At 27.2% G+C, this 27,447-nt stretch overlaps 2 protein-coding genes across 3 annotated transcripts; one reads left to right on the top strand and one right to left on the bottom strand.

Annotated features, from left to right (window-relative positions):
* The first annotated feature begins 1,805 nt into the window (after positions 1 to 1,805).
* On the top strand, positions 1,806 to 27,086 carry LOC115714620 (beta-amyrin synthase). Its single transcript, XM_030643365.2, has 14 exons — positions 1,806 to 2,184; positions 15,124 to 15,309; positions 23,030 to 23,119; positions 23,251 to 23,448; positions 23,560 to 23,644; positions 23,733 to 23,899; positions 24,012 to 24,203; positions 24,311 to 24,424; positions 24,567 to 24,809; positions 25,695 to 25,793; positions 25,956 to 26,012; positions 26,100 to 26,290; positions 26,411 to 26,588; positions 26,716 to 27,086. The coding sequence occupies exons 1-14, from the start codon at positions 1,984 to 1,986 to the stop codon at positions 26,986 to 26,988; spliced, it is 2,274 nt and encodes a 757-aa protein (XP_030499225.2). The 5' UTR covers positions 1,806 to 1,983; the 3' UTR covers positions 26,989 to 27,086.
* Positions 2,862 to 5,454, bottom strand: LOC115699986 (protein FAR-RED IMPAIRED RESPONSE 1). 2 transcript variants are annotated; one of them, XM_061113379.1, is made up of 4 exons: positions 3,943 to 5,453; positions 3,783 to 3,848; positions 3,628 to 3,691; positions 2,862 to 3,543 (listed from the first exon to the last, which is right to left on the bottom strand). In XM_061113379.1, the coding sequence occupies exons 1-3, from the start codon at positions 5,398 to 5,400 to the stop codon at positions 3,659 to 3,661; spliced, it is 1,557 nt and encodes a 518-aa protein (XP_060969362.1). In that variant the 5' UTR covers positions 5,401 to 5,453; the 3' UTR covers positions 2,862 to 3,543; positions 3,628 to 3,658. The 2 variants fall into 2 exon arrangements, 1 of the variants encoding a protein (XP_060969362.1); XR_009687280.1 differs by having other exon boundaries at positions 3,628 to 3,848; positions 3,943 to 5,454.
* Positions 27,087 to 27,447: the final 361 nt, after the last annotated feature.

Genomic DNA, 27,447 nt, shown 5'->3' with positions numbered 1-27,447 from the left:
ACCCCTAGAGTTTAATAAAATCTCCGGAATTGAGAAATTATAACTCTAATATTTATTTCTAAATATTGGGGTCCACAAATAAATTAATTCACAAATAACAATAAAATAATAAAAATTAGTGCTAATTGCCTTTACTAATTCATAAACTAGAGCGGCCATTACATATATTGTCGAGAATACGGCAACGTCAAGTCAACAACAAACAAAAAGACTGCGAAATGATTCCACTCACACTACCATAAATGGCACCTAACAATAACTAATAATATTTTTCTTCAATTATTAATTGTATTACTTTTAAATAAAATAGAAAATACCTAGCATAAAATTTAATATACGTGCCTCGCACGTAATTTTTTACTAGTAGATATAAATAAATGTATAATATTTAATTAGCTAGTTAGGCAAAATTAATTCAACCACAATGTATATTATATATATGTACAATATTGTTGACCAGATCGAATCAATTTCACACAATTATTGGTGAGTTGCTCAAGCACTTTTGAAATTCAAGAAACAAAGATACTTTTTTTTTATTTCATTTTTTTCGTCACGAACAAACAAAGAAACCTAAATACAAGAAAAATATATATTTTTTTTGAATTAAAATACAAGAAAAATATTACGTAAAGAATAAAATATATTTTAAATATTTGACAAAAAAAAATTACATGCTTAAATAAATTAAAATATTAATTATTATCTATAAAATGGTAAAAAAAAAATACATAAAATTAATAACGTAAAAAAATTGAAAAAGTGTAAAGAATAACTTTTAAAAAGATAATAATATAGAATAGATTTTTATTTTATTATTTTATTATATATAAATAATATTTTATTATTTTATTAAATATAAATAAAAAGTCACTCATGAGTTTCTCATAAACCAAAAATTCAGTTATATAGACACACTTTATATAAAATTAGATATATTAATATGTTTATTTTTTAAATTAAGAAAACAGAAAAATAATTAAAAAAAAAGTGTTACCACACCCTTTATTTTTTCATCCTTTCATTATCTTTTTACTTTTTTTTCTTCGTCATACAGCAAAGATTAATAGTAGGGGTGTGCATAAATCGATCCAATCCAATGAGAACCGATCGATCTAATTACAACCGACCGCCAAACATTGGATATCCAATTGTGATCGGATCGGATTGGATGTTATTTTTAAATATCCAATTGGATCGGATTGGATGGTGGATGGGGTGTCTAAAAATCCAATACATCCAACATCCAATCGAACTAATTAGTATTTTCATTTAGTTTGGATGAGTAATTAGATTTTATATTGTTATACATCAAATCTATATGTATATATGAAAATTAACATTTAAGTTTTACTTTTTTTTTTCTTAGACTGGATGGATCCAGTCCAATCCAATACATACTGGATCTAAAATATTAGATGGATCCGATCCGATCCAAAAAGTACTAAGTTTAAAATATTAGATTAACCCAAATTAAACAAATAAATATATATGAAATACATCTAATGGATAGAACCGATCCATTCCAACATCCAACGGATCGGATGGTAAAATCTAACATCCAATATATGATTGGATCGGATCTGGACGTACCTAAAAATATTGAATGTGATCCAATGTAGAATGCATTGAATTAATAAATACAACATCATCAATATAATATTTATATATAGTTTTATATGTTTTCAGCAAACCTCGTGTCGGTTATAAAGACTCACAAACTCATATAAATATAAAGTCCGAGCCAAACCCCATTAGCTAATATATAGCTACTCCTGTATATATGTATATACATATATATCTATATCTATATATATATATAACTTGTAATAAGAGCTTTCGGTGATCTCGAAATTAGCTTAACTTCTAATATTTAAGCACAACAACCATCTAAAATATTATAGATTCAATAGGGATTGTTGAAGAGAAGAAGATCGGTAGACCAGATATATATATATATATATATATTTATAGAATAATATAATGTGGAGGCTGAAGATAGCTGATGGGGGAAAAGACCCTTATATATTTAGCACAAACAATTTTGTGGGAAGGCAGACATGGGAATTTGACCCCAATGCTGGCACAGCGGAGGACCGAGCCGCCGTGGAAGAGGCCCGCCGTAACTTCTTCAACAATCGCCATAAGGTCAAGCCTAGCAGTGATCTTCTATGGCGTGCCCAGGTATATATATATACCAATATCTGTTATATTTTAGTTACATCACAGGAACAGAGTTGAAATTTAAAAGGAAAATAAATAATAAATAATTGATCCCATGTAGGGAGTCTTTACTAGGGACAACCACATAATTACTCTGTGTTTAGGCACAATAAACTTGTCCTATATCAGAGTATATTTTCACGGAAGCGGATCCTCTGTCCAAATAACCTGTCCATTCCTCTGTCTAACCAATTAAAACAATCCATCTCATTAATAACTTGACAGATTTTTATTTATCAACTCCATTCCGTTAGTTTATTATATTCCCTATATAGAATATTTATTTATAATAATAATAATAAAAATAAGATTTTTTCAAATACAACATTTATTAATAGGATCCAGTATTTATCATACTTATTGAGAAAAGGAAACTGATTCTTTTTATAATATATATATATATATTTAAATTTTAATCAATTTTTTTAAAATAAGTTATTTTAGAAATTGTATAAGATGGTTCTATAATTTTTTGGTATAAAGTTCTAAAATAATTTAACTTTTTTTTAAAAAAAAAAAAAGAAAGCAGTTTTTTTTTTATTTATTTATTTGTTTTTTTTTTTTTTGAAAAAACCTTATTATCATTATTTTTAACCATTCTTTTCAAAAAAAAAAAAAAACAATTCGTTTATCCATTTTTTTTAACAATGTTCCTTATTCATTATTTTTCATCATTATTTTGTAACATAATAATTAATATATATGTTTTATTATAAATAATAAAAAAACTATATATATATTTTGAGAGAACTCAAAATCGATTGTATTGTTGCTACAAAAAAAAAAATCGATTGTATTGTATATTTTATTAAAGAAAAAAAATCTATTATAATTATATTAAAAAAAAATGTACTTTCCTTTTAATTATACAAATGAATTTTTCTTTATATATATATTTATAAAAAAAAATTATTATATAATTTTATACTTAAAAAACTATGGCTTATTTCAAAAAAAAAAAATACATAAAATAATATATTAGGATTGAAATGCACATTTTTCACTAGTGATAATTTTTTTTACTTGATAAATAATCACTATCTTAATAATTTTGCAATATCATGAGTAAATACATTGTTTGTGAAAAATAAATAAATACAAACAATACAAACTAAATAATCATCATCCAATAATTTTAAATAACTAATAATATCTCTTTATTCAAAAAAAAAAAAATAACAAATAACTAATAATATCTCTAAAAACAAAACGAGACCCGAAGAAAATACATTAACAAACTAGTCTTTCACAACTTTAAGGGGTGTTTAATTTATAATCAAATCTTGAAATACAATATGCTGCCACTTGCACCTTTAAAAGCTGCATAAATATTCAAAGTTAAAAAGAATAAATAAGAACATATAAAATATATATTACCATTACATATATGTAAATATATATTACCTATTGTCTTTCATTTTCAAGTTGATGAAGTTTAGATATGGTTTCTTGTAGAGAATGAATGTGTCTAGACATCATAAAACAAACAATTAAAATTATATTTATATACATAAGTGACTAAAGAATTGAATTACCAAATCAAGATTGGTATATTGTACCTGTTGTAATAATTCCATCATGCTGGTTGTTGTACTTGAATCTTTATGAGTGAACTCACTCTCATGCTACATTTAAAAAAACATGTATATTAATATAAACCCTATAAAATGTTCTGTATGTATGCTTTGAAAAAAAAAATTATTAGACTTATATGCTTACTTGGTTAACATGAAATAAGGATTGGTTGTAGTGTAATGGCACTGAGAGATGTGATTGTAAATTTGGCAAAGCTTGAGTAAATGAGTCTTCAAAAGTAAATTGCTTATTTCCAATAAAATTACCCTGAACATATAACATAAAGACAAATATTGTAAAAATACTACTTAGAAAAAAATTAAAAAAAAAAAAAGAGAGAGAGAACAAAAAAGAAAAAATTACCTCATGTGTAGGTAACTTTTGGTGTTTTACTTGTTTTTTCTTTTTTGTAGCTTTCTCAAGAGCACTTTTATGTCTTGTAGATTTGCCACGAAATTTTCCTTTTAATTTCACTCCTTTGATATTGTTGATCTCTTCATCTCTTCCAGAAAGTTGATTCTCATTCTTTTGGGAACATACTTGGTCATTTGAACTAGTATTTCCAATTTCAATTTTTTTCAAACCTTCCAAAATATTTCTAAAACCACTGATAGCATAATCATAGTTTTTTTCATCCCCGGATGCCTTTGTTGCTATATGAGTTATAAATCTACAAATCTCTCGATAACGATTTGCCATGTTGACTTTAGGATCTTTATTGTATACATGTTGCACATCATTTTCTAATTCATCTCCAAATTTTGCATCTTTTGTCCATCTTTTCAAAATATAATGGAGAGGAATTTTCATTACATTTTTTGCAGACAAAACTTTAAGAGCATGTGAGCATAATATACCTGTAAACTCAAACTTTTTGCAAGAACATGTCACAGTATTATCAGTTGAATCAAAGTGAACAGTATGATGGAGATACCTTTTCTTTGCTGGGACAACTTTGTACTTTGACAATGTCTCATTCTCACCACATAAAGTCATTGCACAATCATAACTTTCACATACTTGAGTTTGAAACATGTTGGTCATTGTTGGAGTGTATAAGCTTGCCCCGTGCTTTAAAATTTCAACTTCAAATGATAATTTCATTTTAGTTTGGGTTGCTCTAAAATCAGCTTGCAACTCTTCATAGCGACGACTCTCAAGCAATCTTTCAAAGTTCTCAAAAAACCGTAAAAGGTTATGTTTGTAGCTTACGTAACCTTTTATTGCATTGTTCATACTCTCACTTCTCTGGGTAGTTGTCATATCAGCACAAAATGTCTCTCTACCATACACCAAAGCCCATTTTTCTCTTAAATTGTACATCTTTTTCAACCATTTATTATCTTCAAGACCATATTTCGCTAGCATCTTATTCCAAGCCTCAATAAATTCACTTTCTTCATCATAATCATATATGCAGTTGCTAAATTCTTTTGAAAATTCTCGAAATCGTTCAAATACAGTACTAAGATTCTTTGCTGCATTTTGATATATGTGCCAAATACACAAGCGATGATATGTTTGTGGCCATTGAGAACCTAGTGCTTCAGCCATGGCGGCATCTTGATCAGTAAGAATCGTCTTTGGTTTCTTCCCCGACATTGCTGTGGCAAACGTATCAAACAACCACTCAAATGTTTGAGTAGTTTCATCATAAAGGAGAGCAGTACCAAAAACAGTTGTTTGTTTATGATTATTAACTCCAAGAAACATCGCAAAAGGTCTCCCATCTTGATTTTTTTTATATGTAGTATCAAAGCTTACAACATCACCAAAATAAGAGTATGATTGTATCATCTTTGCATCTGCCCAAAAAATATTTGTGATCAAATCATCCACATCCACTTGTATAGCATAAAAGAAGTTTGGATCTTGTATCTGCATACGTTGAAGGTACTCTAAAACACCGCCTGTATCTCCAATTTTCATTTGGGTCATTCTTTTTGTTCGAAGATAATTCTTGTAATCAACTGGAATCATACCAAGATTTTCTCGACCACCGGCTCTCCTTGCCATCAATTCACAACTTTCTTTAGGAGAAATTCCTGAGCGATCAGCCATATCTATTTCAGCTGCTTGAACTGCAGTCACTCGTCGATGTGATCTATGTAAATGACTCTTACTAGGGCTAGTTGTAACATGAGTATGCTCAGCAATAAATTCAACAACACGATATCGATTAGTTTGTCGAGAGCAAATTTTCATCATTGCTAAACAACCAAATCTTGTTTCTGCTCTATGACGTATTACTTCCACATCTCGCTTATCTTTCTCGCGGTAACCTTGGCATGAACAACAAAAGATTCTATCTATCATTCTACCATTCTTATTATCCTTTTGTCCTTTACTTTTACGAATACTAAATCCAACCTTATAAGCATAACTATTATAAAAATCATATGCTTCCTCTTCAGTTTCAAACTCCATACCCACTTTTGGTATTACTTCATCTAAAATTTTAGAATGAATCAACTCTATTCTTGTTTTTCCATCCAAATCGCTACTACAATTCATTCTCCAATAAAATTTAAATCTGCAATATATGATAACTCCATGTATAATAAACTTAATTTTTTTTTTATTACAATTCATATTTAATAAATTAATGATACAAATAACATAAAATTAAAAGTAAACATAAACTTTCTTCAAAAAAAAAAATAAATAAATAAACATAAACAATATTATATATATACATGAAAATTCATGTTCTATAACATACCTCTTTTCTTTTCTTCTTTAAACTCAAAAAAATACTGAAATTGTGAGATAAGACTTCCCAATGCTCATATATGTAGCCACTCCTTTAAACAAAAAAAAACAAAAAAAATTAAAATGGAATTTGCTGTAGAAGAATAGGATGAATAGTGATGTTTAGTGTTTAAAAAATAGACTAGTTATAGAATATAAAAAGTCTTATTGAATGATATTGATAAAGATGAATAAATATATATAAAAAAAATTAATTAAAAATTTTAAAAATATATATTAAAAAGAATCGGTTTCCTTTTCTCAATAGGTTTAATAATAGTGGGTCCCATTAATAAATATTGTGTTTGAAAAAGTCTTATTTTTATTATTATTATTATAAATAAATATTCTATATAGGAAATATAATAAACTAACGGAATGGAGTTGATAAATAAAAATCTGTCAAGTCATTAATGAAATGAATTGTTTTGATTGGTTAGACAGAGGAATGGACACCAAATCTGGACAGAGGATCTGCTTCCTATTTTCACTTCTCTATAGTAGTTTGTTGCTTTTTGTCACATAAACCCGAAATGGAGAAGTTAAACTTTTGAAATTCAGATTTATGCTTAAATTTTTTCTTTAGTGTGCACTATCCTTCTCCAATACCAACTAGCATCAAGTGGAACTTCAAGTCCCACCAACTCTCTTCTTTTAAGTAAACCGATTTAATCCACTTAGCCTAAAGGTTATCCTTCTTCTTAGTGATAGCACAAACATGCTTATCTATATGGCACAAAGATTCCATAATGCAATATCTTTGAAACCAAGACCTCCCACGTTTTAATCACTACAAAAATCCTGTGAAGCCACATGACCATCAACTCACTGCCTTTTCAAAGACATGCACCATAAATTTGATTAATTTTTTGGATGACAGCTTTGGGAAGAATAACTGTTTGAGACCAATAGGAGTTTTTTGACATGAGAATTGAATTTGTCAAGACAATTCAACCTCCATAAGATAAATTCATACTACTCTAAATATAAATTCAATTAACCATTTTATCCACCAAGCACTCACAATCTACCTTAGAGATATTTTTGAGAAAATCTTCATATAGAAGTACTTAAAAGGCTGCAAGCTCTTTTGGAATATCTAGAAATAGCAACAATTCTATACAGAGAGTAAGTATCCATTCCTAACCCTTAAATAACTGATTTTCCAATACTAGCACAAAGCTTAGAGGAGTTGGAGAAGAGCTTGAAACCTCTAAGTTAAAGAGTAGAGCTCTTTTCATAAATGTACAACAAAAATAATATAATTATAAAAAAATGTGCAAAAAAAATTATTTTAAAAATTTATATATTTTGAAAACTTATTACATGAAACCATACATTTTAATCATTAAATAATAAACTATGTTTATTAAAACTCAAAATAAACAATTTCGTAAAATTAATTAAACAGTTTTATAAAAATAAACAAGTTAATTTTTTTTTATTAAAAGATAAATGTTTATTATCTATTTTAGTATGGATTATTATAATTTAATAAGATTTTTTTTAATAAAATACAGTATCAAAATTATAAACATTAATGTATATAAATATAAATCAATGCTTAAAATTATTAAAAATAAACATGACACATAGAGTGATATAATAAACATATCTGAATATTATTATTTTGTTTATTAAATTAGTATGTTTAATAAATAGAAAACAAAATAAACATATATATACAAAGTATTTTATATTATTAGTATGTTTATTATAATTGTAAATATAAAAATAGACATAGACAATTTATACTATACTAAAATAAGTATATTTTTTTTTCTATTATTTCTATATATTGATTATTTTCTAATGAATTAGTGAACGAATCTTCTATTGAAGTATAATTCTTACATCGAAAAATAAATAAACAAACATAACTTTATAAACTCAAAAAATTATTTAATTAGAAAAAATAAACATGACACAATAAACAAAGAAAAAGATAAAGATAAACAATTTTTTTTATATATATATTATTTATTTTCTAAAAAATTATTAAAAAATAAACATAACACACATAGATGATATAATAAACTTATGTGAATATTATTATTTTGTTTATTGAATTAGTATGTTTAATTAATAGAAAATAAAATAAATACATATATAAAATATTTTATATTATTGGTATATTTTTTATTATAATTGTAAACCTAAAAATAAACCTAGCCAATATTACCATATATATAATAATCAATAATTATTACCATATATATTATAAAAAAAAATTGAAAAAAAGTTTTTAATTATATATAAAAATGTATGAGAAAATGATAATAAGTTTTTTTGCACATATTTTGTAATTAATTAAAATAATGTATACAAAATTGTAAAATGCCTTAAAGAGTATTCGAGATATAGTCTCCTTTGCAAAACATAAGCAGATCATCTCTAAAGCATAGATGAACAAGATTCAAACTTTTACATCTTGGATGATACTTAAAGTTCTCTTTTCCTGCAACTTTTTTCAAAATTCAGCCTAAATGATGACTAATAAAAATTAGATGGATGAAATCTAATTTAATAAAAAAAAACCAATTAATGCATTTGATGGTTAAAACTGAACCAATTTAATGCATCTGTTAGATCGGATTAGATTGATTGACTCAATTCGATTGGGTTAGATTGGTTGACAAAATACAACATTCAATAAATAATTGGATTGCATCAGTTGGGTCAAAATACATTAGATATGATCTAATGAAGGGATGAGCAACATCCAATCCAATCCAATTGAACCGAACCAATCCTCAATCCAATCCAATTACAAAAAGTTAAATATCCAGTTACAATTGGATTGGATTGTATGTTAAAAGTTAGATTCTAATTGGATGTGATCGGTTATTGGATGTCATTCTTAAAATTCTTTCAAAAATCGATCCAATATAATGACATTTATATATATTAAAAAAATTATATATATTTATTTAAGTATAATAAGAAATATACATTTTAATTATATTTTTAGTAGATATTTTTTTTGGTGTTGAATTTGTAACATTTGATTGTTTTATATATTTGTTTTCATCATGTTATGTTTTATTTTATTACTTGATAATGTTGTTGTTTTACTTATTTGAAACTTTTAATTGTACGTATTACACTTAATAATGATATTTTTATGGAGTATTAAACATAAATAAAGGGTGATATTTAGATTTAACGTTTTTTTTTTCATATTTTATATTAATATTAAAAATTAATTGTGTAACTGGATATCCAATTAAAAAACATATCCAATCAAATTAGTAATTGGATTCATTTGATTAGATTTTAAGGTCTAATTGGATCGGATTAGATGATAATTTTTCAAATCTAATTACTAATTTGATTGTATCGAATAATGAGAAAAATGTTAGTTTAGATCGGATGCTCAACCCTAATCAAGTGAACATAAAAATAAACATAAAAATAATAAAAAAATTAAAGAGTTTTTCATTTATACTTTTATAATTGACTTTTTATTTATTTATAAAATTAGAAACAAGATAATCTTAAAACAGCATAACCTCAAAATAGAAACAACTTTTATAAAATAGAAGTAGCATAACCTCGAAAATAGAAAGACTATAACCTCAAAATGAAAATAACTTTTATAAAAATAAAAAAAAAATCTAAAAAACCATAAAAATGAAAAAAAAAAAAAAAAAAAAAAAAAAAAAAAATACAGAAATTACAGTATACATAGCAATTCTTCAAAAAAATTAAACAATATAGCAACTCAAAAATTAATCATATACCAAAAAATATGAAAACTATTTAAAAAAAATCTAACTTGCAACCCACTTAATCCTATATATACACTAATATAAAGTAGCTTTTCAACAATAGAATTCCTAGACAATATTTAAAACTAATGGTTCGAAACGTTTACTTGACATTTTGACCACTACCAAAAAATTTCCGACCACTACCGTGATTTTTCTGACCACTAGGGTATCGAAACCCTATATCACATACTCTTAAAAAAACTACAAACACAATGCAAACTAAAAAAGACATATTAAAGTGATCTATATCTCAATTCAAGCTTAAAGACCCAAAAAAACCACCCTCAAACGGTCGTAGTCGGTGAGGCCCAATACCCACAAAATCCTAGAGTAAAAATAGTTCGTTTACTCTCAAAACATAAAATAATTCATTTTTTATAGTATATTTGTATTTTTTTAGATAAAAAGTATATATTAATGAAAAAAAAATATACTGGTGTAAGGAGGAAATAATTGTGAGATAATTCAATGGTTAGGAGAACTTCGATTGAGAAATTTGATAACAAGAGAGAGAAAGCAAAATGTTTATTCATTTTTCTTTTTTTAAAAAAAGAAATAGACCCTTGGTTAATTATTTAGAATTGGTAAGAGCAAGTCCAAGGAGATAGCAATTGTGTCACCATTTTAAAGTTTCACCATTTTAGAGTTTTGTCTACAGTGCAAGTGTAATGTAGATCACTGCATTTTTTTTTAATTTAATTAATATTTATATATAGTTATATTATTATAATTATAAAATTAAGAATTATTTCTTAGAAAATTTTACAATACACATTTTTAAAGTGATGTACGAATCTACTCCTATTTATTTCGATATTTGATAAATTTTTTTAGTCTATTTTTTATATAGTAGTGTATATTATAGGTATTTAAGATATTTTACAAAATTTTGAAAAAATTAAAAAAATTGAATACGCCAAAAACTGCACTTCCTTAAAAGTGGCGCACTGATATACTCCTACCTGTTTCGACATTCGAGAGATTTATTTAGTCTTTTTTTATGGTCGTGTACATTATAGTTATTTAAGATATCTTGCAAAATTTCAAAAAATTTAGAAAAATTTAACACGCCGAAAATAAAATTCAAACTTTCTGTCGTGTGACTCTTTTAAGTATAACAATTGTGACAATTTTTGTTAATTAATATGATATTAATTTTTTTTATTTTATTAAAAATTAATATAATAATAAGGAATATTTTTTTAGTGTAATTTTTTGTGTTGTGGTTGGAGTACAAATATTTTTTGACACCAAAATTAATGATAGTGTAACACTAAATTTAGTGTATCCTTATAGATGCTCTAATAAGTATAACCAAAGACAGACTTTTCGCGTGTAGACCTTTGTTTTTTATTTTTTGTTTGGTTAATATTTTAATAGTTTTTTATATATATTTTAATATCAGGAAAGATATAGGTAATTAACTTACACTTTTTCTAAGACTAAAAGCGATTAATGGAAATGTATTACTTCCACTTTTTATTTTTTTTCTCGTTACGGAGATTTAAAAGCTCACTACAAGAAATGAGACTTTTACTTGTGTTGGCAAAAGTTAAGTATTATATTAGTAAAACAACATTTACTTTTGCCAGCATATTTTTGTGCTGGCAGAGGGAGTTGGCAAATCCATGTTGGTATTAGAACTTTTATCAGCACAAAATAAAAAGCGCGTGCGAAAATAATGCGTTGGCAAAAGTCTAACTTTTTCCAGCATATTAACGAGCTGGGAAATGTCTTATTTTTACCAGTGAAAATACGCGCTGGAAAAAGTCACTTTTGATAGATGGATATTTGACTTTTACCAACTCAATAATAAACTAGTAAAATTTTGTAATTTATTTATTTTTATTTAATTTTAATTGTTATCAATTATTTTTAAATTAAAATATATAAAACTTAAAAAACATGAAAGCTTAAGTATAAATAATTAAGCTATAAAACATAAATTTTAATTATTCTAATTATACATTGTTCGCCTTTGTTTATTGAGAATATATTCCAATAGGAACCGAGCAAGAAAACCACAAACAAATTTGAAATCCCTCTTTAAAGTAGTAAGAAATGTCAATCTTAAGAATGACACAGTACAAGGGGTAGTTGATTAAGAGCCTCTCCTTGAATTTTCCTTCTAATTTTCTGCCCAAAAACTCTATTGCCATGGCCTCACCTATTCATACAATCAACAAAATTTAACTAACATCAGCTAAATCATCAACCAAAACAGCCTCTTATAGACAGGCTGTATCAAAGATTTTACTGAAAAGGTCAAATAAAAACAATATCAAATAGAACAGAGAAAAATTATCATGAAGTACTATACAAAGTCTCATTCTTTATCCGGCTAATAACACAAAGATCAATTCAGAAAACAAATATGGTGGCTCATGTATTAGCTAATTATGCTTTGAAAAACAAAGTTAGTCCTATATGTGGATTAGGATTTCTTCCCCTTGTGCTCGTAACACAATTGAGCGAGACTTGCCATTTCCTTGTAATTGTTAAGTTGTTCAATGAATTCCTTTTCTCAAGTCTAAACATGAACGATGAACCGTCTTTTATTCATTTAACATGACTCTAAAACCAAAAAAGCTGGTCTTCATCGAATTGACTTAAAAAGTTAGGAGGACTTTAATTGTATTTCTTTTGGAGAAAAATGATGTTGGTTAATTTTCAAATTATTATTATTATTATTATTATTATTATTATTATTATTATTATTATTATTACATATGTTTTTCTTTGAATATGGATATATATTTGAAGGCCTTGTCGATAGTTTACACTCGTTCGTATCTTATTAATTATCTTATCTTCATACTAATAACTTGTTGGTGATCCCATCCAAAAAAAAAAAAAAAAAAAATAATAATAATGATAATTAAAAAAATAACTTATTGGTGATCTTTTTAGCAAAAATAAAAAAACACTTGTTAATGATCACAGATGACAGTACCCATTCCATGTATCCAAAACAGACAATAACCCATACCCATATTATTTAGAATTTAGAATGTCTGCATTCCATAAATTTTCCTTTTATTTTAGGAACAAATTCTATGTTTGCATGATTGTTAAGACCATCTTCAATAATTATACTAATTTAAATCTACAAATTAATATAAAATTTGGTAACAATTATATTTTACTTAAAAAATCTCACATTTTATATTATTTAGATTAATAATTCAAAATAACTAATATAATTATATCATCACTACTAATAAAAATTTAAAATTTTAAAATAACTTAATAAAATAAAATATTAATTAACTCAATTAAACATTACTCATTTAATTTTAAGAAAAAAAACCTTAAATAAATTCAAACTTAATGTTTATTAAATTATTATTTTACTTATTAATTATTTTTATTTATGTTGCTCTTTTTAGTTTTATAACAATTTAGTATTATGTTATTTTTATTTTATTTAATATTTATAATTTTGTTATTGTTATTTTGTACTTTCTACTATGTTAGTGTTTTAAATTAACTATTATTTTTATGATAAATTTTAATTTAAGCACTAAAATATAAGATTAATTATTAAAGTAAATTAAAATACACGCTAGAATGCAAAAAAAAAAAAAATGTTTAACACCAAATTTGTAGACTCAAAATCTAATACTATTTTTTTTTTATCAAGACGAAAACTTTATTAATCAAACCAACTAAATACACCCTCGCCTCTTCAATAGAGAAGACCCAACCTCACAACTCAAAGATTAATTACATGTCAATCTCTTTAGTAAATTAAGCTCCACAACTTTGGAACCTTATCTATTTTTAAGTAAATACAATTCATATTAAACATCTTTTTTAATTTTGTTAACTATACAAGTAATTGTATTAGAGAAATTCAAGAAAACACAATTATTTCTATTTCTTCATAAATGATAGACTGTAGTAGCCAATAATACCACTAAGATCCTTCCAACCAGGCTTGAATGATTAGTACCAAGCCAATTGTTCCTGCTATAGATAACTGACCACCTTTTAAAACCCAATCAATCGAAAACTCTTCCTAATAGTAAAGAATTTGGTGTATATTAATTTGGTGCATAATTTGATGTGCTATTCGAGTGAAATGTAAAAATTCCAAACTGATTTAGTGAAATGACAAATTATTAGAGATGGTCTATAATGAGATGAGTATAAATAGTAGTGGCTACGTAATCTTTGGCCACATTACACAGTGGCATGCATGGTTGGTGACATAGATATTTTAATTTTGATTTCACTTATTACACCATTTACATTTTTTTTTTTGGGTAAATACCATTTTGGACTCTGTGTTTTGCAAAAGTTACTGATTGGACTCTGTATTTTGTTAAATGATAAAATGGACCCTGTATTTTCCAAAATAGTAAAAATAGGACCATGAGCTTAATTTTTGACAACTTTTTTTTTAATATAATCAACTTGAAAACAATTCCTAATACGAACAGATACATAAAATATAAACAATTTTGTGATAATATTTTTAGATCGGATTATAATTAAATTTTATTTTGATAAAAAAATCAATTCAGGATTCTATATGTACCATTTTAAAAAATACAGGGTCCATTTTATCATTTAACAAAACAGAGAGTCCAATTAATAATTTTTGTAAAATACAGGGTCCAAAATAGTATTTACCTTTTTTTTTCTTAAAGAAAAGTAATTTTGAAAGTTATCCTATAGGTTTTCTTCATAGTGATGATTCCTATATATCTAGTAGATATTCATCTAGCAAAATTTAACTAATTTATTTTAATTTTTTTTATATGACCATTTTGTTACTGTTTTACAAAACCTGTAGTTCTTGAAAGAAAAAGAGTTCAGACAAACAATCTCTGGCATTAAAATAGAAGATGGTGAAGATTTCTCATATGAAAAGACCACAACAACATTAAAGAGGTCAGTCCAATTCTTTTCAGCTTTACAGGCAAGTGATGGACATTGGCCCGCTGAAAATTCAGGCGCATTATTCTTCCTTCCACCTTTGGTAGGCCCATTTTTTATTTTTTTTTACATTATTATTATCTTTTGTTAGTTTTCTAATTTATCTATTTATATAAAACTGAGACAATCAGACAATGATATGTTATTCTAAAATTATTCTAAACCATTAAATAATTATTTTAATATTTTTTTCAATAAATTATAGGAATTTTTCATTATACAATAAAAATTAATATATTACAAAAAATATAAAAAAACTTAATTATAAAAACTCATACACTTTAATAATATATATACTAATATTTGCATCATTCAATATAATATTTATTAAACTTACTATAAATATATATGTATACATAATAAGATTAAGGTGTAGTCATTAACATTATATGACCTTTAATTTTATTATTTATGATTATTAAATTAATAGTTACTAATATATGTATGGTATAAGTACATGATGGAAAATTGAAATTTAAGAAAAAAATTAATTGTAATAATTTAATCAAAAGAATAAAATTATATAAATTTATTATACTAATAAAATATTTTATTTATAATAATATCATTACTAATGTTTAAATATAATAAACGTAGTAAGTTTATTATAGCAATGTTTTAAATTTTTTTTAGTAATAATATAACATGTTTATTTGAAAAAAAAAACACTTTTACATAAGAAACATGCTAAATATTTTTTTTATTATAATATAAATCTTATAATTTATTTTAATGTGATTTATTATATATTTATATTTATTTATAGTGTATTTATACGATTTATTATATATATATATATAAGTTGTTTTATGAAAAATAAATAAAAATATTTAAAGATTAAATTAAATAAATAATAGACAGCTTAATATAATAAATATATTATTTTTTTTTGTAATGTATAAATGTTTATTATCTATTTTAATATAACTTATTATAAATATATGTTTATTTTAATAAAATATTTTATAAAAATAATAAACATTAATATATTAATAATTTATTTCTATATTTATTTAAATTAACATGAAAAAAAAGGTATGTTTTCACTAGTTATATATATATTTTATATTTATAATTAATATCTATATTTTATTACCAATTTATATCTTTATTATTTAATAAATCACATGTTTATTAAAAAAATAAACAATTTCATAAAATTAATTAAATATTTAGAATAATTTTTTACAAAAATAAACATATTAAATATTTTTTATTAAAGAATAAATATTTATTTTCTATTTTATTATTATTTATTATAAATTAAATATATATAATAAAATTATAAACTAATAATGTATAAAAAAATTGTTTGTAACTTTATTTAAAAAAAAAAAAGAAATAAAAAATAAATATGTTATTTTTGTTTTCACAATAATATTAGGCTTAATATAATAAATTAGTAAAAAATTAATATTTAACAATAAATATCAAAATCAATCTATTAATAACATAATAAAATTATCATACTTATATCATTAAATATATGATACAATTATGAGAATATCATTAAATATAGGATACAATTAAGAGAACATAATCAATTAATAATAACGTTATTGTATTAAACTAGTATATATAAATTTGTTACCATATATATAATTTGTATATAAAAATAAAAATATATTTCTCATAGTTAAGAAAATGTATAATTTTTTATAAATAAGTTTTTTTTTATACATTTAATGTAATAAAGTTTAATAATATATATATTGTTGTAAATTTTCTTAAATTATAACAAAAAACTAATAAAATAATAAAAAACTCACTACCAAACTCTCCATTAAGCATTAATACAAAACCGTATGTACGAATATATCACACATTCTTCTCAATAAAAACTAATAAGGAGTGTCTACAAATTTCATAAAAAGATTGTACATGTAGTTTCACCTCAAAAACAAACAAGAAAAGATCATAAACCAATTAAAGAAATATAAACATAAAATTCAGACAAATAAACAAATCACACCAAGCTATAACGAGCTTAGATCAAAATTGATGACAGTGGCAATTGTTTATTCCCCTGGGGAACAACCTTAGGCTTAAATCTTTATTGATAAAATTCTTATAACTACAATAGTGTAGAAAACTAAATGAGGATTTTACTAGGAAATCACAAAACAAGATCGAATTGTCTAGTTTAATGGTCTATACAATTTATCTAGAGAGAATTTTTAGTGATCAAAGAGATCAACTAGTACAATATATATAGATTTTGTCCAAGATATTTGGAGATGCCAACTGTCATAACCAAATTCCTTTAGCATTCTAAGATCAAGCCAAGGCTAGCTCACTAGCTGAAAAGAATAAAACTGCTTTTAACTACTTTTAACTAACACCACAAATCTACCTTTAGTAAAAGTTAGTGAGTCCAAAACTAGTTTAATGATTGTTCCATTGAGTCCCTAAGGGTGCTGCTGTTACAAATGCTTAGCAATCTCAGGCAATGCCTGAGCTTGCTAATGAGAACTCCTTTTAGTGAACATGAACATGTCTGTAAGGTTGTCTTTAGTGTTCACTTTGCTTATTTGAACCTCATTTCTGCCAATGATGTCTCAGATGAAATGTATCTTGAGGTCAATGTGTTTTGACCTCTCATGAAACATGGGGTATTTCATTAAGTGCAAATACACTGTGATATTGTCCGAGTTGAAGCAAACATCTTTAGTTAAACCTTTCACCCGTATGGTCTCTTTAATGGCTTTAGTGGCTGCCATATATATACTCTCGTTGATCATAGGGCTACTACCTTTTGTAGAGTAATTTTCAACTAATGCATCCACCTTGAGCTGTTAAAACATAAGTGTATATGCATCCAGCGTAGTCACTGTCTATGTTATGGATTTTCTAACACGCAAGTATATATATCGTTTACAAGTAATAGACTCTCAAAAGTGAGGTAAATCCCACAAGGACTGTAGTTAATTACCAAATAATTAAATTTCCAATTCTATTTGGTGATAATAAAAATAAGAAAAGATGTTTTAATTCTACTAAAAAGAAAATAAATAATTAAGGTGAAATTAATAATGATTAAAGTTTAGGGGTAATTAATTTCAATTGAATCTATTTTACATGGTTTAACATAATTCAATTTTTAAAATCCAATTTTCATGTAATAGCGAATTTACTAAAGAAACTTATATTCGGGCTAGAACATATAAATCTCAAACTATATGAAATTTTTTTACTCTCATGACAAATTTAAATAAATAGGAGGCATTAAGCATAAAAATCTTAAATGATACACAAACTATATAGATGCTCTCGTCTTATATTGAAATTTGTGTGTATTTTCACAATATTTTTCCTTAGAGAGTGAATGTATCATAGAGGAAAATTTGGTTGAAGCTTCATACTTGATTTTCAATCATAAACGAAATGTGTTGAGCATCCAAAACTTAGAAATTTTCACCACTTATATCCTAGAACTCCAAATTCCATGATAATTCATCATATTCATCTCATTTAACACTTTTTTTCTCATTTTTAATTCACATTATGAATTTTACCATTTAAACCTGAAACAAATAGAAAACAAGCGTAATTTTGTACAAAATGAATATAATCAATTGAAACACACTTCTAAAATACTTTATAAAATGTACCTAAAACTCGCCTATCAGTATACATACCCTGTAACATCTTCCTTTGACTTTTTGTAAGCATAATAGGCTAAACCAGTGTTTAAGATCCCTTAAACATACCTCATTATCAACTTTTGAGCTTCCTAGTGTTGTTCTCCAAGATCATAAATGAACCTGCTAGTAATGCTCATGCCATGAACTAGTGTTGGCCTTGTGCAGACTATGTCATACATTAAACTGCCAATTGCACTTGCATATGGGACACTGTCCATATTCTTTCTCTCTTCTTCAGTTTATGGAGCTTGGTCTTCTAAGAGTTTGAAATGAGCAGCAAAGGGAATGGTGACAGGTTTTGCTCTTCTCATGTTGAATTTGATCAATACATTTTCAAGGTAAGTTTTATGAGATATGCAAATCTTTTCAGGTCTCTTCCCTGAGATTTCTATACCAAATATCTTCTTAGCATCTTCCAGATCTTTTATCTAAAATTCATTGCTTAAAAGACCCTTTATCACTTCTATTTCTGCCATGCTTTTCCCAATCAGAAGTATGTCATCCACATACAATAGAAGATATACTTTGCAATTAGAGTAGACACGGGGGTTCAAATATAATCTTGTTGAATTTGATTCTTGCCATAAATTCATCAAAACGAATGTTCCATTATCTTGGAGCCTGTTTTAGGCCATATAGTGATTTTTACAGTAAGCATACCTCTTTTGCATCTCCACTTTCAATATCTTTAGGTTGTCTCATGTAAATTTTTTCTTCTAGCTTGCCATGTAGGAATTTTGTTCTTACATCCATCTATTGGATTTCATAGTCACAACTTGTAGCCTTGGCTATAATAGCTCTTATGGAAGCTTGTTTGACCACAGGTGAGAAAATATCATTGTAGTTTACTCCCTCTCTCTAAGTAAACCCATTTGCAACTAACATTTCCTTGAATCTTTTATCTTCAATCCTTAGAATTCCATCATTCACTTTCATTATCAATTTGCAGCCTACAAGTTTCTATCCTGGTGGCTTCCTTACAATGATCTAGGTTTTGTTCTTGATTAGCGATGCTATTTCCTCTTGAATTGCAAGAAGCCACTTTGCACCATCTCTACTATTTATATCATATTGGTGAGATGTTGGTTCTACAATGTCAATCACATCTACCACAGATAATGCAAGACTAGTGAAGCCAATTAGCTCAGCAAACCGTAATCTATCAGGAGGGTGAATCTCTCTTCTTTCCCTGTCTTTGGCTAGTTGATATGTGTCAACTCCACCCTAAGATGTAGAAGATTCAGTGGATACAGATTCATCTGTTCTCATCTCATAATCAACTCTGCCATTGTCAAGTTAAACTTGAAGCCTTATGTTGTTGTCCTCAGCTTGAGTATCAATTTTCTTCTGCATTTTCATAGGCATTTCCTTTTCATTGAAGATGATATCTCTATTGATGATGCACTTCTTAAAGCCTAATTTTATACACCAGAGCTTATAGGCTTTCACTCCATCTGAATAGCCAAGAAATAAACATTTTATGGCTTTAGGTTGTAGCTTGTCCTGCTTATGTTCACATAGGGAGAACACCCAAACACCTTCAGATGATCACAGCTAAGAGTTCTACCGGTCCACTTCTCTTGAGGTGTAAAAAAATTAATTGCAGCAGAGGGACACCTATTCATCGAATAGCAATCAATTTTAACTACTTCACCCTAGAACTGTCTTTCTAAACTAGCTCCACTTAGCATGCATTTAACTCTTAAGAGGAGTGTTTTGTTCATTCTCTCTACAAGGCCATTTTTAGGGATCTTTGGACCTGTGTGATGCCTTGATATGCCTTTTTTAACACAAAATTCTTTGAACATGCCTAAACAATACTCCAAACCATTACTTGTCTTGAGCTTCTTAATTTTCTTTCCAATCTCATTTTCAATGAGCTTTTTCCAATTCACAAAGGTATTAAGAGCTTCATCCTTACTTTTAAGTAAGAAAATCCATACCTTACTTTAGTAGTCATGTCAGGTAGAGGGATCCAATGTCCCCTCTACTCTTTGTTCTTGGGATGGAATATCTATCAAGGATCTTGGGGGAAATTGGCAAGAAGGATGATTTTCACTTCCATGATAGGTGCTCTGATCTCAAGATTAATCATATGGCCTTTGCTGATGATGTTCTGCTGTTTGGCAAGGGTGAGTTTAGAAGTGTATATTTTCTATTGCAAGGATTAAAATTATTCTCACTTTCATCTGGCATGCAACCTAATCCTCAAAAATCAGCCATATACTGCTGCAACATGCCAAGTGATGAGGTAACTAGGATCCTTGCAACATCTAGTTTTTCATTGAAAGAGATGCCTTTTACCTACTGGGAGTTCCTATTTCTGCTAAGAGAATTTCATGGAATGAATGTTCTGCTCTTACTGAGAAAATGACAACAAGGATCAGAACATGGAGTTCCAGGAATCTCTGAGTTGCAGCTAGAGTAGTTCTTGTTAATTCAATTCTTATGGAAATACATGCTTATTGGTGCCAAGTGATGATATTTCCTAAGAAAGTAGTGAGGAACTTAGAATCGATTTGCAAGGCTTTTTTTATGGAAGGGTTAAGCTGTAACTAATGGACTTGGTCTTGTTGCTTGGGATACATTGTGTTAATTAAAAGCTGCTGGGGGAATCAGTTTTAGGAAAATCCAGGAATAAAACAAGGCAGCTATGGGAAAGTACATATGGGCAATATCAAATAAGGAAGATAACTTGTGGCAGAGATGGATACACTGTGTATACATCAAGGGAGGTGACTGGTGGAGCTACAAGGCGCCAGTACAAGGCAGTTGGTACTGGAGAAGTCTTACAGCTTTAAAAGATCAGTTCAGAGATTTAGTAGTAGGGCAGCAACTATTGTTGCAGGCATACAGTGTATCCAAGGGTTACACACTACTCTGTCCAAATCAAAACAAAGTTTTCTGGTGTCAGCAGGTATGGGGGAGGTTTAATACAGTAAAATACGGTTTTCTTACCTAGTTGGCAATACAATAGAAGCTCAAGACTAGAGACAGACTGTTAAAAATGGGGATAACAGATCATTGTGTGCTTTGTTCCCAGCATAAAGAGACAACTTCTCATCTATTTTTTGAATGTCCTGTTGCAGCATCATATCTTCAGGATGTCAAGACCTGGTTACAATAGTATGCAGCTGCTATTACATTGCCAAGTCTTACTAAGTGGATTGGTAGGTCCAAACTTAGCAAATTCAAAAAGTAGGTATATGCAACTGCTCTCTCATGTCAAGTATATGCTTTATGGAGAGCTCAAAATGCCAGCATTTGGGAAAATTCAAAACTCGATTTAGAAGTATTAATCAGTGAATTAAAGAAGAATGTTACACAAAGAGTTAGCATATGTTGGCCTAAGAAAGTTAAGGCAGCTGACAGTAGGTGGTTTCAAAGTTTGTAATTAGACATTTGATTTGTATGTAAGAGGTTTAGGTGGGTAATGTATATACCATAGATTTACTTCCATACTTCAGTATGGGCCCATTTTGGGTGCTATTAGATTCTAAAAATCAATTTTGAGCAATACAAACTTTTCCTGATTCATAAAAAAAAAATGTTCCACGTATACGAGACTGTATACATAAGCGGTCCATAATGACAATTAACTAGATGACACCTTAAGTTTGTTAACAATATAGTAGTTTGGAAGGTTTTACTGCTAAAATTTGAGCTTGGAAAGTTAAGTGCAAGTGAAACGATAGTTTTGAGAGTTTAACTGCCAAAAACTCTATGATTTTTAATTTTGATGATTTTGAATATGTAACTATCATAGTAATTTTTCTCCACCCTATTCTTATTTAATAAGATACCATCAACTATAGGTTATATTATCATTCTTATTAATAATATATATTTTGATATAAAATATACTTGATAAGATTACTAAGATATTAAGAAGTGCAATTTATTTTTTAGTTGATAATATATATTTTAGTAATTTAAAACCTATCTTGTATCATAATTTTAAATTAATCCTATTTTAATATTTTGTATATTGTTATATTAAATTTAGAATTTTTTTTTATATACATATATCTTCTAGCAAATATTTAATTATTTTTATCTTCTCAATAAAATTTGTCACAAGTAAACATAATTACTAATTTTTGTCATTTATGCATGTAGGTCATGTGCTTGTACATTACAGGTCACCTTAACACCATATTCACAGTTGAATATTGTAAAGAAATTCTTCGCTATATATACTATCATCAGGTATATTATCCTTTTATAATTTAATATTTATTTATTTTAATGGTAAAGAAACAATTGTGTTTGAATCAATTAATATTATTGTACCATTATGCTCATATATAGTATACTATATATTGAAATTTATTGTTTAGAACAAAGATGGTGGATGGGGATTGCACATTGAAGGTCATAGTACTATGTTTAGTACAAGCCTCAACTATATTTGCATGCGAATATTAGGAGAAGGGCCAAACGGTGGTGAAGACAATTCATGTGAAAGAGCAAGACAATGGATCCTGGACCATGGTGGTATAACATACATACCCTCTTGGGGAAAGACGTGGCTTTCAGTATGAATCCACCATTATAATGCGAGCTTACAAATTTATATTTAGTAAATACACAATAATATATATTTTTTTTGCATTATATCTCATATTATATTTTTGGATTAATGGTAGATACTTGGTCTTTTGGACTGGGCTGGAAGCAACCCCATGCCCCCTGAGTTTTGGATGTTGCCCTCCTTTCTTCCTGTGTACCCAGGTTTTGAAAATTTTGTATTTTATAGTGTGGAGAAATTATATACTTAAAGAAAGATGTATAAGATAATTTTTTTCTCCCTTTTATGTAGCAAACATGTGGTGCTATAGTCGATTGGTGTATTTACCCATGTCTTATCTATATGGAAAAAGATTTGTTGGTCCAATCACACCTCTCATTCTAAAGTTGAGAGAGGAACTTCATACTCAATCTTATAGTGAAATTAATTGGAAACAAGTGCGACATTTTTGTGCTAAGGTGAATTAAATATTGCATATTATCTATATTATTATAAAATTATATGTGTACATGTATATACATTATTTTAGTTAGCCATAAAAATTAATACATTTGTCCATGTTTGTTGTAGGAGGATTTGTATTATCCTCATCCGTGGTTACAAGATCTTCTTTGGGATAGTTTATATATATGCACTGAGCCTTTTCTTACTCGTTGGCCCTTAAAACAATTTTTGAGAGAGAGAGCCTTGAAAGTAACAATGGAGCATATTCATTATGAAGATGAGAATAGTCGATACATTACAATTGGATGTGTGGAAAAGGTGATTTGAAATAATAATAAAAAAATTAATCGAATATATATTTTTCATACAATGCAGGATACTTGTATTATTATATAATTGCTTAATAATTACATGTGGATGAAAAGGTGCTATGTATGCTTGCTTGTTGGGTTGAAGATCCAAATGGAAATTACTTTAAAAAACACCTTGCTAGAATTCCAGACTACTTATGGGTTGCTGAAGATGGAATGAAGATGCAGGTATGTCCTTCATTAATAATTTTTCACTTGTGATATTCCTTGCAAAATAGTTTTTTAACAAGACTAAAACATTTATTTTTTTGTTTCATTTAAAAAAAAAAAACATGCTACATCAAAATGACATTTCAAATAATTTTGACAGAGTTTTGGTAGCCAACAGTGGGATACTGGTTTTGCCATCCAAGCTTTACTTGCTTGTAATTTCACTGATGAAATTGGAGAAACTCTAGCAAGAGGCCACAGATTCATAAAAGAATCTCAAGTTAAAGACAATCCTTCTGGCGACTTCAAAAGCATGCATCGCCACATTTCAAAAGGATCTTGGACATTTTCTGATCAAGATCATGGATGGCAAGTTTCTGATTGCACTGCTGAAGGTTTAAAGGTATAATTTTAATTTTTATTTTTTTACTAAATATTTAGTGCATTGGATCCGGTCCGGGTCAAAGTCTAGGTCTCAAGTGCACGGTTAGGGGTCCGTGTCATGGGTCCTGGGTCTGGATCTGGGTCTGGATCGAGGTCTGGGGTCAGGGGTTCGAGATCCATGTCCGGGTCTGGGTTTAAGTTTGGGTTGGGGTTAGATTGGGGTCAGGATCAGGGTTTGAGTCTGAGGTCTAGATTCGAGTCAAGTCGGGTGGAAGTCATTAGCTGGGGTCAAGTTGGTTCGTGTTCGAATTTAGATCTGAAAGTATTGAAGTGATTTTTTTTTAGAAAATAAATATTAAAACTTTAAAAACTGTTTTTATTTTGAGAAAACATTAACTAATCTTACGTTTTCAAAATATTAAAAATTATTTTTTGTTATCATTGTTGAAATACAATTTTGAAAACAAAAAACTAAAAAAATAATGCCAAACAAAAACTTAGGAAACGTATGGTTGGAGGTAATGAAATAGAATGGAATGGAAAAGAAATAATTTTTATTTCATTTCTTTGCTTAGCTGCAATTTAAAGTATTGGAATGTCATTCCAATGGAATACCCTTTCCACCATTTTGGTAGAATGACTATTCCATTTTAAAATAGAAGGAAAGACCATTCTAATGTAATATGAAAAAAAATTTAATAATTTTTTTTATCGATTTTTTTTATGCATTTTAAATTTTTTTCAATTCAATTCCTATTTCTATTCTCATTTCTATTCCTATGTTTTCATTCCTTCCAACCAAACATCACCATATTGTTTCGTAAATGATAGAGTTAAGAATGAAAATGGTACACAAAAGGAATATCACTAATTGACCCAATTTTGTACAATTATATATACACAGTGCTGCTTGCTGTTCTCAGTGATGCCACCAGAAATAGTTGGTGAAAAGATAGAGCTTGAAAACATTTATGAAGCTGTTAATGTTATACTCTCTTTGCAGGTAAAAATTTCTTTGCATACAAGAATAATTGTATCTCTATGACATTGTAAATTGCATCCATACTTCTTAGAAAACGCATTTAGATATATACAATGATTATGCTCAACCAAAAATAAGAAAGAATTAATTGATCAATTCATCATATATAACATTAATTGGCAGAGTAAAAATGGTGGCATAACAGCTTGGGAGCCAGCAAAAGGACAAGCATGGTTGGAAGTAAGGAACATTTATAAATTAATTAATATATATGATGTTTTTACATATATATTTAATATTTTTTCTAATATAATTATTTTAATGCAGATATTTAATCCTACTGAATTTTTTGAGGACGCTGTGGTTGAGCATGAATATATAGAATGCACTGGATCAGCAATCCAAGCTCTAGTTTTGTTCAAGAAATTACATCCACAACATAGGCAAAAAGAAATTGAAATTTTCATAAAAAAGGCTTGTCAATTTATTGAAGACACACAAATGGCTGACGGCTCATGGTAATTATACAACCTTCATGTATCATATCATCAATTATATATACATTTACTTTTTCATAAGAAAAATTAATGGTAACTACAGTTGACATATAAATGTATATAATATATATATTTATATAGGTATGGAAATTGGGGAATTTGCTTCACATATGGTGCATGGTTTGCTCTGGGAGGATTGTGTGCTGCTGGCAAGAGTTATAGTAATAGTGAAACTATACGTAAAGGAGTTGAATTTTTACTTAAAATCCAAAAAGAGGATGGTGGTTGGGGTGAGAGCTATCTTTCATGCCCAAATAAGGTAATCTATTTAGCCCAAATTAATAAGTTAATCCATATATACTCATTTTTCTGTCTTGGTTGATTTAGACACTTAATAAATAACAAAGTAACTTTGTTTACTTTATATGCTGATTATGTACGTATAGGCATATGTAGCTCTGGAAGGAAATAGATCAAATTTGGTGCATACTTCATGGGCCATGATGGGTTTAATTCATACTGGTCAACAAGAACGAGATCCAACTCCTCTTCACAAGGCAGCAAAATTAATAATCAATTCTCAATTGGAAACTGGTGATTTTCCACAACAAGAAATAACTGGAGTCTTCAGTAAAAACTGTATGCTACATTATGCAACATATAGAAATATTTACCCATTATGGGCTCTAGCTGAATATCGTAGACAAGTTCCATTATAATTTATCTTTGTTATACCTAAATTAGTCTTCTTCTAAGAAAGAAAATATTATATACATTAATATATATAATAATTGGTGAGAATATTTATAGTGTTTCATTGAGACAATTTCTAAATAAAGTGTCAAATTTTATTGTAAATCTTTGTTACTAATTTTTTTAAGTTAGTTTGCCGCATTTGATTAAATATTCAACCAAACTTAATATATATTTTCTTATTTTGTGTTATTTTAAACTAGGAACTAATTCGGGTTTTGTACGGTTTTTACAATAATTGTAATATTTTTAAGTTGTTAAATATTTGTACCAAATGAGTTATAATCTATATACAAACATACAAATATAAAGAAAAACACAAAAGGAATCTAGGTGGCATCTTAGATTTTTTCATTGTATTTTCAAAAATTTTGTGAGATTTATTTTGTTTTAAAAAAAATTACTACATATACAAACTTAAAGTC

Source organism: Cannabis sativa, chromosome 4, assembly GCF_029168945.1.
Source record: "Cannabis sativa cultivar Pink pepper isolate KNU-18-1 chromosome 4, ASM2916894v1, whole genome shotgun sequence".
Taxonomy (NCBI): domain Eukaryota; kingdom Viridiplantae; phylum Streptophyta; class Magnoliopsida; order Rosales; family Cannabaceae; genus Cannabis; species Cannabis sativa.
This window is presented reverse-complemented; position numbering and strand designations above follow the sequence as displayed.

Excerpts from the sequence above, each read along its gene's own strand:
- LOC115699986 (XM_061113379.1), bottom strand. The coding sequence starts at position 5,400 with ATGTCGGGGAAGAAACCAAAGACGATTCTTACTGATCAAGATGCCGCC. Across the intron at positions 3,849-3,942 it reads CCTTATTTCATGTTAACCAA|CATGAGAGTGAGTTCACTCA; the intron begins GTAAGCATATAA and ends TTTTAAATGTAG. Across the intron at positions 3,692-3,782 it reads TGATGGAATTATTACAACAG|ACACATTCATTCTCTACAAG; the intron begins GTACAATATACC and ends TATGATGTCTAG.
- LOC115714620 (XM_030643365.2), top strand. The coding sequence starts at position 1,984 with ATGTGGAGGCTGAAGATAGCTGATGGGGGAAAAGACCCTTATATATTT. Across the intron at positions 24,425-24,566 it reads AAGATGGAATGAAGATGCAG|AGTTTTGGTAGCCAACAGTG; the intron begins GTATGTCCTTCA and ends TAATTTTGACAG. Across the intron at positions 26,589-26,715 it reads ATCTTTCATGCCCAAATAAG|GCATATGTAGCTCTGGAAGG; the intron begins GTAATCTATTTA and ends ATGTACGTATAG.